Here is a 14694-nt window from a genome sequence, read left to right as displayed (position 1 = left end):
AATTGAAACATACGTCGATTGTTTTTATTCTACTTGCTTATCAGAAAAAAATTGTGTCGAAATATTTCGCAACAGACCACATGCCATGTTCTTTAATCACGTCTTTCAAATATACGTGAACAAAATACCTGTAATATAAACAAATGGAAGGAGGAATTGTAAAACAATATTTCTAGTTTTTAAACACATTATTCCTCAGCCAGAATTGATCAATTTAAATATTATAAATTTCTCATGTGATTCAAAAGTCGCACTGCACACTTATACAAATGATTTTTATCACCGAAGTCAGACATCAACAGACAAGTATATTTCAACTATGACAAGAAAAGCGTCAAGACTACAATTTCGGATAACTGTTGGACAAAGTTATCCTATAGCCACGGTCAGCAGACATCGTAGTCTTCACCCAGCATGAGCTCACGCCATTGTCGAATTTCTAAAAGAATGGAGTATATATGATCATTTCATTTAGTAATATTTTTTACAGAACTGCGGGATAACCATTTTTAATGCACACGCTATCGCCTTTCTTGTCGTAAGACTGTCTGGGTAAGCTTGACCTCGGTCGGTCAGACAAAACATTACAGAAATGAATTGTGTTAAAGTGCAGCAAAACTGTTAATACAAATGATAGAGTCATCTTTATTCTTTCTACAACATATGTGCGCATACGTAACCACCAGTGCCAAGGCACTGACAAAGGATCAGTAGTTAGTCTTGTTCAATTCCAACTGATAGTAAGGTTTAGATTCATTATAAAACAAATAACATTATATAATAATAATAATAATAATAACAAAATATTTTTGATTAAAAATTCATTTTTATTTTTGGTTAATCATACACCTTTATTCTCAGTTCAAATTGAAAATATGTTTCTAAGAATACTGCTGAATCTTTTCTAGCATTACTGCATTTCTTTATTTATATTCCGCTTCTCGATCTTGGTGAAAATTACTGTTATTGATTGTAATTGCTTACCATTTAGCTTAAGTACCAGTAAATATCATTTTAATTGATACTGCTGCAATCTACCAGTGCCTGGTAGCGTAAATTGATTTTTGGACACCGAGTGGACCTATTGAAGAATGTTTTTCATGAAATTGCTTATGGTAATTACTCCTGTGATCATTTTCGACAGCTTAACAAATATAAATTAATAGGATTAGTTGAGCATTTAAAATTATAAACTAATGATCACTTCAGACATCTGTTCTACTTCACTTTTCGTGACGCTTTTAGCATGGTTTTGCATTTTCGAAAAACGACAATCTCTTTTTGTAGATTTTAGATTAATACCACAAGCTTTATAGTATTAACTATTATTATTAGAGTTTTATAGTATTAACTATTATAACTCGATTAAAGTATTTTTAGAAATAAATCTAAAATATGTTGAGAGCTTCACATTTTATCTGGCGTCAACAATCGTGATTTAAGAATTAAGTAATCATTAAAATCACATTCCAGTCATTTAAAAAGAGTCTACTATAGCCGACTAACATTGTTACAGCTTCGGTACATTCAGAGATTTATTTCATATTCTTTTTATTTAAATACAGACCATGGAATATTTGAAGTAATAATTGGCTACAGAAATAATACTCAAATGTGGCCAAAATAGAAAAATATAGTTTTAGTAATTCCCGTGGTGTATATGTTGTGAAATATAGCAAAACGTCGTAAAAGTTATTTGACGAATTTTGACAAAGCAATAAAATTCTGAGTGAAAGTCTGAAAGTTATTACTTTCAGTTTAAACTCTCATAAACAATCACAAATTTCCTTTATCGTAGTTACTTGATGCATGAACTTTTGTAGAATTTATCTAGATGTTGAAATTTTTCAGAGCTACATTCAATAACCTGGTTTCCAGCACATTCCAAACTTTGCATAAATTGCAGAAAGTAAAAGAAGGAAACAGTGCATATGATAACTAAATGTTGTAGAGATGATATCAACGACTTTTTCATCACAACTGCCTGATACTTGCCAAATTACTTGTACTTTTTGGAACAGTATCTTTCATACATAATTATTTTTTTTTTTCGCAACATATCATTTGTAGAATATTATATAGTATGTATGGCATAGCATATTGGTACGCGGGATCTTTTTGAGTGGTACGCGAGCAGATTTGAATTATTGCAACAATTAACCTTTGGGTTGGCTAAAATATGCCAGCAACGCTTCATCTTCCTTACTGTGTGTATTCGCTGAACGGATGTTTCCCCAAACATTCAGTTTCCTTTCAACTATAACCAAGGAGTCAATAATGACGCAACACATAACAAATGCAATTTCTGCACCCAGCCGCTCAGGCACTTTTTTCGCTCAAACAGATATTCAAGCATGGTTGCAAACATTGGCTGGTTTTTGTAGTTTTTAGAGTTATTTGTCAGTTTTCAGTTGTGTTTCAAGAAATTAATTGTGCATTAATTAACTTAATTATCATTATGTCTTCCGCGGAGCTTTACTTTAGTTTTAGTAATCAAAATTGAATCTCGCAAATGCTGCGATGTACAAGGCTAAACAAAGCTATACCAGAATCCGCAAACGGCACATGGTTAATTCATTTTCGGTCGGTAAAAGGTTGAGAACCACTGTTTTAGATACTTGATTTGTTTGTTCACTATATCCATGACAATGTCCCAGCTCCGTTAGATTTTGTATTTGATCTGGTAAGAAAAGATTTGGCGCCGCGTTTTGATGGCCCATTCGCATTGCTTACTTGTTTTCATTAATTAAGAGATATCTCGATTAATAAGTGTATGGTAATTTGGTTTTTATCGCCATATAAATGTCGTATAATTGACTTTGCTGAATTAAAATTTTACCCGTTTCTTAAAATTCAAGTATTTTTACGGTTTATTGTAAGCATGGCTTTAGGATGATTTTCCGATTGATTCTGAACTATACGGAATTTCCATATTTTCCAACAGATTCATATTACTGTATGCACGTGCCGTATTTGATGTATGTGGCAAACTAAATTTATTGCGTCATCCTTTTTGTTCTTTGAATCAAATTATTGAGCTATTCAGTCTAATAGCAGAAATACCTCACCAGAAATACAACGCCGTTTCTAGTTTAATCCCCGAGGCAAATTGTTACTAATCATTGCTTACGAAATATGAAGGCATTTTATTCAGACAATTGTTTTATTAAATCGCTTTTGTGCAGAAACAATTGCTGAGAATTAGTATTGCAATTACAAGCAGATTTGTAGATCATTGTACTGGTCTATGGACAGAGGGTTAGTGTTCTGCGGTAACTTATGTCATGATGTATAATATATACACAGGTTATGTTATGTAATGATATATATATGATGAAAATCGGATTGTGGAATATTTTTTCAACAACCAGTGCATATCTGTGACAGTTATTCTAGTGACAGTGATCTAAAGTCAAACTGTAGTTTCTTTTATAAAGTAGCAACTTATATTTAATCATTTTGACTGTGGTTGTTGATTTATTGTAAAACAATCAAGTGAAATAGGGCAATGCGAGTGTCTGAATACGTGTGAGCTAATGTCACAATCGCAGGTTGCTCAGCGACAAAACGTTGAAGCCTCATTATGTATAAGTTAGATGAGATTGAGTTAGGCAAAGAAATATATGATTTAAGAGGATGACAGTTCATTACCAAAAAAAAAAATTGAATTGGGATCCTGTTATGTCCAATTCGCATTATGATAATATTACTTCATTTACGAAAAGTTTGTTTACAGCAATGCTTCTTTGCGCTACTCTGCAAGCTCCCGTCGAACCCCACCGTACTTAGCGGTTAAAACTAAGAGTCCAATCCCAACTCTAAAAAGAAGAAGCTAATGTCTTTTCTTTATTTTTTTCCCAACGTATCATTTGTAGAATATTATATAGTATGTATGACATAGTATACAACGTGTAACATATTCAATATATACCCAGAAAGCAACATCTATCGGTCAACGATACAATTTGCGAAGTAGTCAATAACTGAAATTTTAGTAACTGTTTCTATGTGTATAGCTTATGTTTCTGTACGTATTTGGTGACCAGAATAAATATTTGTCTCATCACGATATTCATTTCTCAGTGGTCGCGACAATAGAGCAATTTTCTTATTGTTTATTTTCAATCTGACCCAAACTAAAAAATAGTCGACTGTGTGCTAATGATGATTTTTAAAAAAAATAAAAAAAAATTTCAAGACAGTATGTTTTAGATTCCTAAATTTTATTTCAAGTTTTTGGAGTTGATAATATTTCTGACTCCCACGTAAATATTATTCACTGGCTATGTTAGCTATATTGAAGTGAATTCAAACACTTATTGTTTTGAAGTGTGTGAATCCACATATAGGTGTAAGATTTCGAAACATTGCAAAAATAATTCCGTTCAATCAAACATTTGAGAAAAGGTTTCCGTTTTCCGTTTCCAACGTCTGTCAAAATATAATTGAAGATGAACTATAGAAAAAATATTACTTAAGCGTTTTTAACATGACGCATATTTAAATATAATATAATTTCCTGGTGCGCGTAAATAAGGCTCGCTTTCAAAAATGAATAAAGGAGCGATTTTGGATAATGTTTTGATATTAAATATAAGATGAAAGATTGAGCTGTTCACTTTTGTTTATCAAAGCCTAATTTATGGCAAATCAAATAAACTGATAGTCAATAAATTTGCAAGTTTGAAATATTTCCATAAATTATATTAAATTATGATTTGTGGGTCATTGAATTGGTATTGTCTGTATTTGAATATATTATATTAGTACTTGTCACCAGGCATTATTGCAAAACAATGGTACTAATAAAGTTATAAAAGATCTAAAGCCCTCTATTTTGAATAGTGAATTGGTTCCAGTGTGCATGTTTGAATTATATGAAGTTATCATATACCGCAGACTCATTATTTTATATACTTGATCTGTTCACTATATCCAACTGCATGACAATGTCCCAGATCCGTTAGATTTTGTATTTGATCTGGTAAGAAAAGATTTGGCGCCGCTTTTTGATGGCCCAGCTGCATTGCTTACTTATTTCATTAATTAAGAGATATCTCGATTAATAGGTGTATGGTCATTTGGTTTTCATCGCCATATGAATGTCGTGTAATTGGTTTTGCTGAATTAAAATGTTACTCGTTTTTTTAAATTCAAGAATTTTTCCGGTTTATTGTAAGTATGGCTTTAAGGATGATTTTCCGATTGATTCTGAACTATACGGGATTTCCATATTTTCCAACAGATTCATATTACTGTATGCACGTGCCGTATTTGATGTATGTGGCAAACTAAATTTATTGCGTCATCCTTTTTGTTTGTTAAATTAACCTTTTGGGCTATTCAGTCTAATAGCAGAAATACCTCACCAGAAATACAACGCCGTTTCTAGTTTAATCCCCGGGGAAAATTGGTACTAATCATTGGTTACGAAATATGAAGGCCTTTTATTCAGACAATTGTTTTGAAGCGATGGACTGTGACAGTGGCAACTTATGCTGCCACTCAGGCTTTTGTTATTTTACTTATTCAGCATTTTTGCCGCTTGGCAGCAAGCTAAATCGGGGCGAAAATGACGCTTTTGCGCAAACAACAATTGCTGGGAATTAGTATTGCAATTACAAGCAGATTTGTAGATTATTGCACTGGTCCATGGACAGAGGGTTAGTGTTCTGCGTTAACTTATGTTATGTAATGATATATATATATATGATGATGAAAGTCGGGATGTGAAATATTATTTCAACAACCAGTGTATATCTGTGACAGGTATTCTAGTGACAGTGATATAAAGCCAAAATGTAGTTACTTTTATAAAGTAGCAACTTATATTTATTTATTTTTACTGTGGTTGGTAATTTATTCTAAATTAAACAATCAAGTGAAATAGGGCAATGCGAGTGTCTGAATACGTGTGAGCTAATGTCAGACTCGCAGGTTGCTCAGCGACAAAACGTTGAGGCTTCATTATGTATAAGTTAGATGAGATTGAGTTAGGCAAAGAAATATATGATTTAAAAGGATGACAGTGCATTACATAAAAATAATTTGGATGGGGATCCTGTTATGTTCAATTCGCGTTATGATAATATTACTTCATTTACGAAAAGTTTGTTTACAGCAATGATTCTTTGCGCTACTCTGCAAGCTCCCGTCGAACCCGGCCGTACTTAGCGGTTAAAACTAAGAATCCAATCCTAACTCTAAAAAGAGGAAGCTAATGTCGTGCAAGGTTATAGAAATGAGTATTGTGGTATAACCTAAGATACCAATACCCCGTGAGGAAATAGCCATAATTTTATAACAATAGTGTCGGCGACAGGGGTAGCTGATGTTTTTTTGTTGTTCAAGTTATGCGGGTGAAAAGACGAAAAACTGATAAAAAAAAGTTTCCCTTTACTTATATACGTTGGTCCCAATCGACTTTTTATACCCCTTTTATAATATGACATGAATAGTTAATCAAACACGCAAGTAGATTTCCAAATATATCTTTAAAAATCCGAAAAGTGGTAATATGCCTCAAAAACGTTAGTAGCTCAGATCATTTGTTTCTCAAACTTTAAAATGCAATAAATGCGGATAAAAGCGTTTGCCAATTGTTTTATATTAAAGAAATAAATATAGTATATGACTCGGCGCCATATCGAGTTGTCCGGAACGAATGATGATAACTTCGGGCAAAACACTGCAATTAAGTATACTTTCTCGCAAATTTATCACCTAGGTCCTAGAGAATTCAAACACACACATTTTATTCGCTGTATAATTAAGTTTGCAGATGATAGTTTAATCTTTGGTTAACTTAAGTACTAAAGCCTGCTACCTTCGATTATATCAACAAACGGAATATACCTGTCTAATTATAATACTACATTAGATTCTGCTGAAATAATTACCTGTTCAACTCGAAACTCCACGGAAAATCAATATGAATACCGAAGTTCATAACCAGATTCTGGCTGCTGTTACATCCCTCCAGGCCAACCAAAAAGCGCTCATGCAACGCTCAGATGAACTGTCTGCCACTGAAGACCATGGCAGCAAGTCTGAAGCTGTTAAGAAGTTCCAGCATGATGTGGCTCAAATCTCTCTTAAGATCGAGGAGATTATAAAAAGACTGGAGTTATGTGAAAAACAGCAAGATGATCAGGAACAGTACAGCCGGAGGAACTGTGTTGTTCTTCATGGCTGCAAATCGGTTCCAGAATCTGAGTACTACAAGTTTGAAGACTTTGTTGTTAACACCCTGAACACTAACTTCAATCTTGACCAGCCTATTGTTAACACGGATATTGATATAACCCATAAATTGCGATCCAAGTCCCCGAAGAACCCCATCATTATTAAATTTGTCCGAAGATCGACAAAAAATTTAATATATGGTAGGAAGAAAGATCTAAAAGGCAGCGGTTTGTCCATCACGGAGTCCTTGACCCGGAATAGGCTCAAGCTCCTCGCCGCTGCCAAGGAAGCATTCGGGAAGCATAAGGTGTCGACAATGAATGGGACTATATACGCTTACTTGGACAGAAGGCGAGTTATATCTTGTTTAAACGATATCACTACTCTCTCTCGTCCCCTGTACTCCAGGGCTGCTGCTCGCCCAATGGGACCTAGCAAATAGGCACACTGTTTGCAACTTGGTCTCATTGGTATAGTGGTGGCCTTTAGCACAGGGTTGATAATATAATTTAATTTAACTCAATTTATTTTCACCCTTATTTTCTTTATGCTAATTAGGCTAGTACTTATTTAACCATAAGTTCTGCACCTGGAAACTTTGTATTCAAGCTTTGTATTTTAGATTTTGTCTTACTTCACTATACTTTTTTTATTTCATTACTTTGCCACCACCATGAAACATAATTTAAAATATCCCTGTAGAAATTGCCACAAATCAGTCCGAACTAATCAGAAAGCTATTTTTTGCAACATTTGCTCACATTGGATACATTTAAAATGCACCAATATCTCTAACCAGCAGTATGAAAACCTGCAATCTGAAGCTGATGATATGCCTTGGTGCTGTTTCTTTTGTGAAAAAGATTGCATACCATTCTCTTCTCTCTCTGATTCTGAATTATTAGAATCATGTACTTCCCTTCATTCAGAAAAAGCTGAAACCCAGGCACTTACTAAAATACTTGATCCTGAATACCTAAACCAAATGTTTCTGGAGTCAGCCAATACTGACAATGATGAATTCAACAACATAAACAGTGTTTTCATGTACAACAGCTCAAATCAGTATATTTGCTCTAGTGATGTCAATGACCTCAAATTCAATGATAGTTTTAAACTAAGTGGTTTCATGACTCTTTCACTCAATATCAGATCTTTAGCCTCTTTCAAAAACTACACAAAATTTGAAGCACTAGTGAATTCACTGAATTGTAAGCCTCATGTAATTGCTGTAAATGAAACATGGATTGTATCTGGTACAAATGGCCATTTCAATACATTGGATGGCTATATTTTTATCACTAACAGTAGATCTCATCACCGAGGTGGTGGTGTTGGTCTCTACATTCGAAATGATTTGAAATACATTGTCCGCAAGGATATTACTATAATGTGTGAAAAGGTTTTCGAATCTATATTTATTGACATATTATTGGAAAATAAAACAATAACCTGCGGTACTATTTATAGATCACCACTAACTGATGAATTGAACAATGCTAACTTTCGAAATCTCTTGTCCCAAGTTCTCTCAAAGATGAACAAGTTGAATTATAATTATATAATGGGTGACTTCAACTATAATCTTATTGATGAGTCCAGTATGAATACCAGCCTATTTGTTGATATTATGCACAACATGGCCTATTATTCTCTGATAAACTGCCCCACCAGGATAACTTCAAGTTCTGCTACCTGTATAGACCACATTTGGACAAACGTATATGATAAAAAAGTTAATAGTGCTGTTTTAGCAGAATGTGTTTCTGATCATCTGCCAATTGTACAATGCTCTCTTCTAGAAAAGCAAATTCAGAACAGAATTGAAACGCTTTACCGCCAGTTTACTTCGTCCAACTTGAATACTTTTATGAACGAACTGAATTCTATTGATATTGATGACTTCAGCAGCATCCAGGATCCCAACACTTGCTTTGAAAAATTTTTTGAAAAATTCTCTACTGCTTACTCTCAATCTTTTCCTTACAAAAAACAAACAAACAGTTCAAACAAACCTTGGTATGATACTGAGTTACGTAAACTAAACAAAGTCAAACAAAAACTTTATAAGAAATTAATAAACAATAAAAACATAAATGACAAGCACAAATTACAGTTCAATGAATGCAGGAACCTTTATACTCGATTGCTCTACAAAAAGAAATCAAATTATTACAAATCTAAATTTGCCTCTCACAAAGGTAACATCAAGGCAGTGTGGAAAACAATTAATGAACTTATTGGTAAAAATAAAACAGGTTCTTGTCCTTTGATTGGACTCGATTGCAGTAATACACAAATTGCAAATAAATTTAATGAACACTTTTCCCAAGTGGCACAAACCCTGCTCGACTGTATGCCACAACCAGCTGGCTGTGACAAAAATTACATTTCATATCTTGGGAAGCAAGAATCCTCATCCATGTTTTTAAGGCCAACTACATCATTAGAAATAAAAAATATTATACGCGAAATGAAGCCCAAGTCAAGTTTTGGTATTGATGGTATTCCATTCAAAGTATTGAAACACGTTCCAGAACATATCATTGACATCCTGACATATATATTTAATCTTTCACTATCTAGTGGATTATTCATTGAAAGCTTCAAGACATCTAAAGTTCTTCCTCTATTTAAAAAGGGTAGTGTTTCAGATCTTGGAAATTATAGACCTATTAGTCTTTTACCATCATTTTCTAAGATTCTTGAGAAAATAATGTATAGTAGAATGTCAAACTTCTTTGAAACTAACAATGTTTTCCACTCTCATCAATTTGGTTTCCGCAAGCATCACTCCACTGCTATGGCTGCTAATGTTTTGGTACACAAACTGACCAAGGCCTTTGAAAGCAAACAACATGCAATTGGAATATTTCTTGATATTTCAAAAGCTTTCGACACCATTGACCATTCCATCCTTTTAAGTAAGCTCTATCACTATGGAATTAGAGGCGTCCCATTCAATTGGATCAGGAGCTACCTGCAAGACAGGAAACAAATTGTGCAATATGACAACTCATTCTCTACAAATATTTGTGTCATGAAGCACGGAGTTCCACAAGGATCTTTACTTGGCCCATTATTTTTTCTAGCTTACATTAATGACATGTCCAGGTGTCTGAAATCCTCTGAGTCGATCATGTTTGCTGATGACACTGACTTGATTCTTCATGGGAAAAACCTTGAAGATCTACTCACAGTTGCAAACCAAGAACTAACTAACATTCATAGCTGGATGTTGGTTAACAAATTATCTCTTAATGCTAACAAAACTAAATTTGTATTATTCCACCCAAGCAAGCATAAAAGTGTGAGTTGTTCAAAACCACTACTGCTCAATGACAATGAAATTGAAAGAGTGAAAGAAATAAAATTTCTAGGAGTTATCTTTGATGAAAATCTGTCATGGAAATCACAAATGTCGCATGTTATTGGTAAAACAAAAAGGAACTTGGCAGTTGCTGCCAAAGTATCCCAGTGCGTTAATCAATCAGCTTTACTAGCAATGTTTCAATCTCTACTACTAAGTCATATCCGATATTGTAGCTCAGTCTGGCTCCATGGTAATAAAACACTTGTCTCGAAATTGCAAAGCATTTGTAATAATTTTTTAAGAATTGTCTTTAGGAAAAGTAAACGTGAAAGCGTAAATCATTTCTATAAATCGCTAAATATACTCAAGGTTGAAGACATAATGAAATTTGAAGTATTATCATTAGTTTATGATTTTCATGACAACTCATTGTCAAACTGCTTTGATGACATTCTAACCAAAACCACCTCCAATCGAAGAAGTAATTCCAATTTATTTATACCGTTTATGAGTAAATCTGTGAGCCAGCATGCCCTATGCTATAATGGACCTAAGCTATGGAACTCTCTCCCCTTGAATTTGAAGTCATTAAAATCCAAAAAATCATTCCAGAAACAAGTTAAGTCGTACTTGGTATCCAAATATTAAAAGTTATTTTTCCATAACCACACTGATATATATACTCTTTCGTATGTAATTAGCTACAACGTTTTGATAGCTCGGACACAAAAAATATTGAACCTTCATGAATGACCATGATAGAAAGTTGGGACACTCTTCACTTGCACATACTTATTTTCATGAAAATATTAAACAGCTACAATATTGCTATTGCCCCTGCAGCTGCTGATTGTTGTTGAGCCGGCAGTTAATCTCTCTCCACCTGTTCTACATCTAATGTTGGTGTGTCGGGTTCTGTAGCATGCACAGCAAATTATTTTATTTATTTATTTTTCAAATGGCTGTTTACACTCTGACATCTGCATGTGCATGTTCCCTTTTTGCTTAACGTTGGATTTTTGACATTACACATGCATGGTCTTTGTTTCTATATGGGTGGTGTGATACCTTATGAGGGTTGTAGACCGTATAGTTTAGCTCCTGTACCTATTATTGTAATTAGGCGACCAGTGGAGATATATTGGATTCTCCCCTTCATTTTAATTTGTTGTGGTATTCTATGATTTGTTTTGTGTGTATACAAAATTTTATCCTAGGTTGAGGTTCTGCTGTGAAGTTAATGTGAAGGCCAACATACGAATGGTCAGTGTGGTTTGAGAGTTTCTGCATGGTTTGCGAGGAATTCACCCTGTGTCCCAACCATATTTCAACTCTGGTCTTTGAACTAGCGTTTTATAGATAGATAACTAATAATCAATATCTACTCGAAATAATAATTAATTCTAAACAAAAGTGTAGGGTAGTGCTGTTTCCAAATATGTAACCCTTGAATATCCTACTCGCAGATTTATTTTCTGTTTTTCAGGTCGTTCTGTGATGATTAATACAATGGCTAGTTTATTGAATATAAATGGTGTCTACAACAACAAAATTCGCAGGCTGATGTCTCATCCACGATAAACTTGAATTGACATCTATTACGCCACAATAATTAAATGAAGATATGATCCTGTGAAATAACAATACTAATTCCTTTATTCCTAATTCCTTTATCCTTGCAGAAGTCAATATCTAAGAATGAAAAAAAAAACCTTATAACCTTAGCAACCAACATATTCCTATACCCTGTCTTTCTACCATAATTAATTATAATTACTCATACTTATAAAGTTACTGATAGATTCAAATACTTATTGCAATCTGGACTATAATTTGGCAATAATAGGCTCTAGTTTGGGCAATGAAGTGGTCTAGCCCACCTCTTCATGCACCCAATTCTGGCAACATTGGTTGGGCATTTTGGCATTTGACTCCATCTATAATCAGCTTGACAATATATTTTTTTATAAAAGTTTATTTTTACTGTTCACTCCCATTTATAAAATTGATCAATTTGGCAGTGGCAATCATGATAAATTTATTAATATGGTGTGGCGAGTAATTTTTATTTATTTATTTTTTATTAACTACCAGTATGTAATTTTTCATGTTCCCTTTACTTAATAACCTCTATATGGTTGTGTGTGTGGGTGCGTGTGAGCGTGTGTGAAATATTTCAATTATTTTAGGTGAGTGAACACGTACCACATCTTCTTGGCAAAACCTTCCATCTTATATACATTCTGTACGTTTTAAACCTTATCTAAGGTTTTGTTCGCTCTCCTGATTTCATAATCAGTTTTTATTTATTTATTTTTACCATTTATTTTATTGTTTTGCTGATTATGGAGTCGAAATAAACTTATACTTATACTTATACTTATACACTCAAACACATTTTGCATTCATTTATGTAGCCTACATTTACTGTCTATCTTCGATTTATCTGTGAAACTGAGTTAAAATTTATTAGTAAGGTAGAATATGAATAAGGGTCACGCAAATATACCCCTTGGTTTTTCATAACAACCAGTGGTGGGATTCAGTCGGTTCGCACCGGTTCTATAGAACCGTCTCACTGAATTTTATTAGATCAGCGAACCGGTTAGCTTTACTGAATTCTGTCAATGTTCCGTCTGTAACAGAACCATGTAAAAAATATGCCACATGTGATGAAACCAGCTAACAAAAAATTTCAATCTCACCACTGATAACAACCTAATATATTCGGAGGCCAAAAGAATCTAAAAGGTACGCACACCCAAGCGTGCAACATCTGTGCAGATGTGAGATTTCAATGAAATGTACTGGAATTTAAGGAGTAACGTCGACAGGTCCTGCAGGAAGCTATACACACAACTAAGCTGATATATTAGTTGTTGAAGTTTGAATATCTGCGATGAACCAAAGTTATTTTTTGCATAATTACTAGGTAATAAAAACGTCTCATAACATGTAACTGTTTCTGAGGACCTTCGTCGAACCCATGAAACAGCTCCACCAGGGTTTCGATTGAACCCAGGTTAGGAATCACTGATTTACAGCGTGGAGACTGTCAAGACGTGAATAAACGAAAATTATTTTAGACCGCTTCAAATAAAATATATTATCTTTTTATATTGTTGTATTCACATTTTAGATATAAATTCCGTTTTTTTTTGCTATTTTCATTAGCTGAATTTTGAAAACAAGATCGGCATGGAACCCTGGTTGTCGGAAGGATCAGCAGAACTTTATGCAACGAATCCAATACATTTTCCAGACTTGGTGTATGATGTTGTGATGCAACATTTGAGAGAAAAGCGAAAATTAACTTCAGACAATAAATTTGATGTTCTTTTGGATGCTGGATGTGGAAATGGCGAAGCTCTCAGGAAGTTTCTTCCGTATTTTCAATCAGCTATTGGCTTTGATATAAGTGAGGAACAGATAACGTTGGCTAAAACCATGACCGACTTAGCAAAGACTAAATATTTCGTCGCTCGAGAAAATGCTATTCCTGCAGAAAATAATTCTGTCGACCTGTTGATTAGTATTGGAGCTGCTCACTATATGGATATTGACTTATTCGTAGCGGAATGTAAAAGAGTCCTTAAAGACGATGGATTGGTGGCATTGTCTTCTGCTTCTGTCTCCGGAGTGGACGTCCTGCTTCCACCAAGCAATAGAGAGTCGTCTCAATCAGTGTCAGGAAATCACATTCTTGAGGAATACTTTCTTAGACCATTGCATCAATACCACTCTAAAGTTAATCATCCATATCTGAAATGTTGTGATAATTACCGTGGCTTTTACAATGAAATAACTGGATTGAAAAAATATCAGGCCAGCGATATTGATTTAGAACACAATGTTTCTTTGGCAGAAATGAAGCAATATTTTGTTTCCATGCCCACTTACAAAGTTTTCAATGATCTTTTCGATGCTGATGTTGCTCCTCTTAAAGTCATGGGAGACAAACTGAAAGAATACGTTAACGAGACTGGAATATCTGACATCGACTTGAGATTGAAATTCAAAATCAAAGTCTTTTATATTTTTATGTGTAAATAAGTATACATATGTAATTTATATATTTATTACTATATTCAGATCGCATCCAACTTGATTTGTAAAACGTAATCCGATTTATCTGGCCTTATTACCGCCTTACTTATGTGATATTTGCCAAAAAAAACAGAGGGTTAATTATTTGG

At 33.9% G+C, this 14694-nt stretch overlaps 1 protein-coding gene across 2 annotated transcripts; it reads left to right on the top strand.

Moving 5' to 3' along the window:
• Window positions 1-4508: 4508 nt before the first annotated feature.
• Window positions 4509-14694, top strand: LOC120342810 (putative methyltransferase DDB_G0268948). 2 transcript variants are annotated; one of them, XM_039411792.2, is made up of 2 exons: window positions 4509-5663; window positions 13673-14694. In XM_039411792.2, exon 2 carries the CDS (start codon window positions 13697-13699, stop codon window positions 14549-14551), a length of 855 nt encoding a protein of 284 aa, XP_039267726.2. In that variant the 5' UTR covers window positions 4509-5663; window positions 13673-13696; the 3' UTR covers window positions 14552-14694. The 2 variants fall into 2 exon arrangements, with proteins under 2 accessions (XP_039267726.2, XP_077967062.1); XM_078110936.1 differs by lacking the exon at window positions 4509-5663 and adding an exon at window positions 12942-13430.

This window comes from Styela clava, chromosome 3 (assembly GCF_964204865.1).
Source record: "Styela clava chromosome 3, kaStyClav1.hap1.2, whole genome shotgun sequence".
NCBI lineage: Eukaryota > Metazoa > Chordata > Ascidiacea > Stolidobranchia > Styelidae > Styela > Styela clava.
The sequence above is the reverse complement of the archived record's forward strand: the minus strand, read 5'-3'. Positions and strand labels throughout refer to the sequence as shown.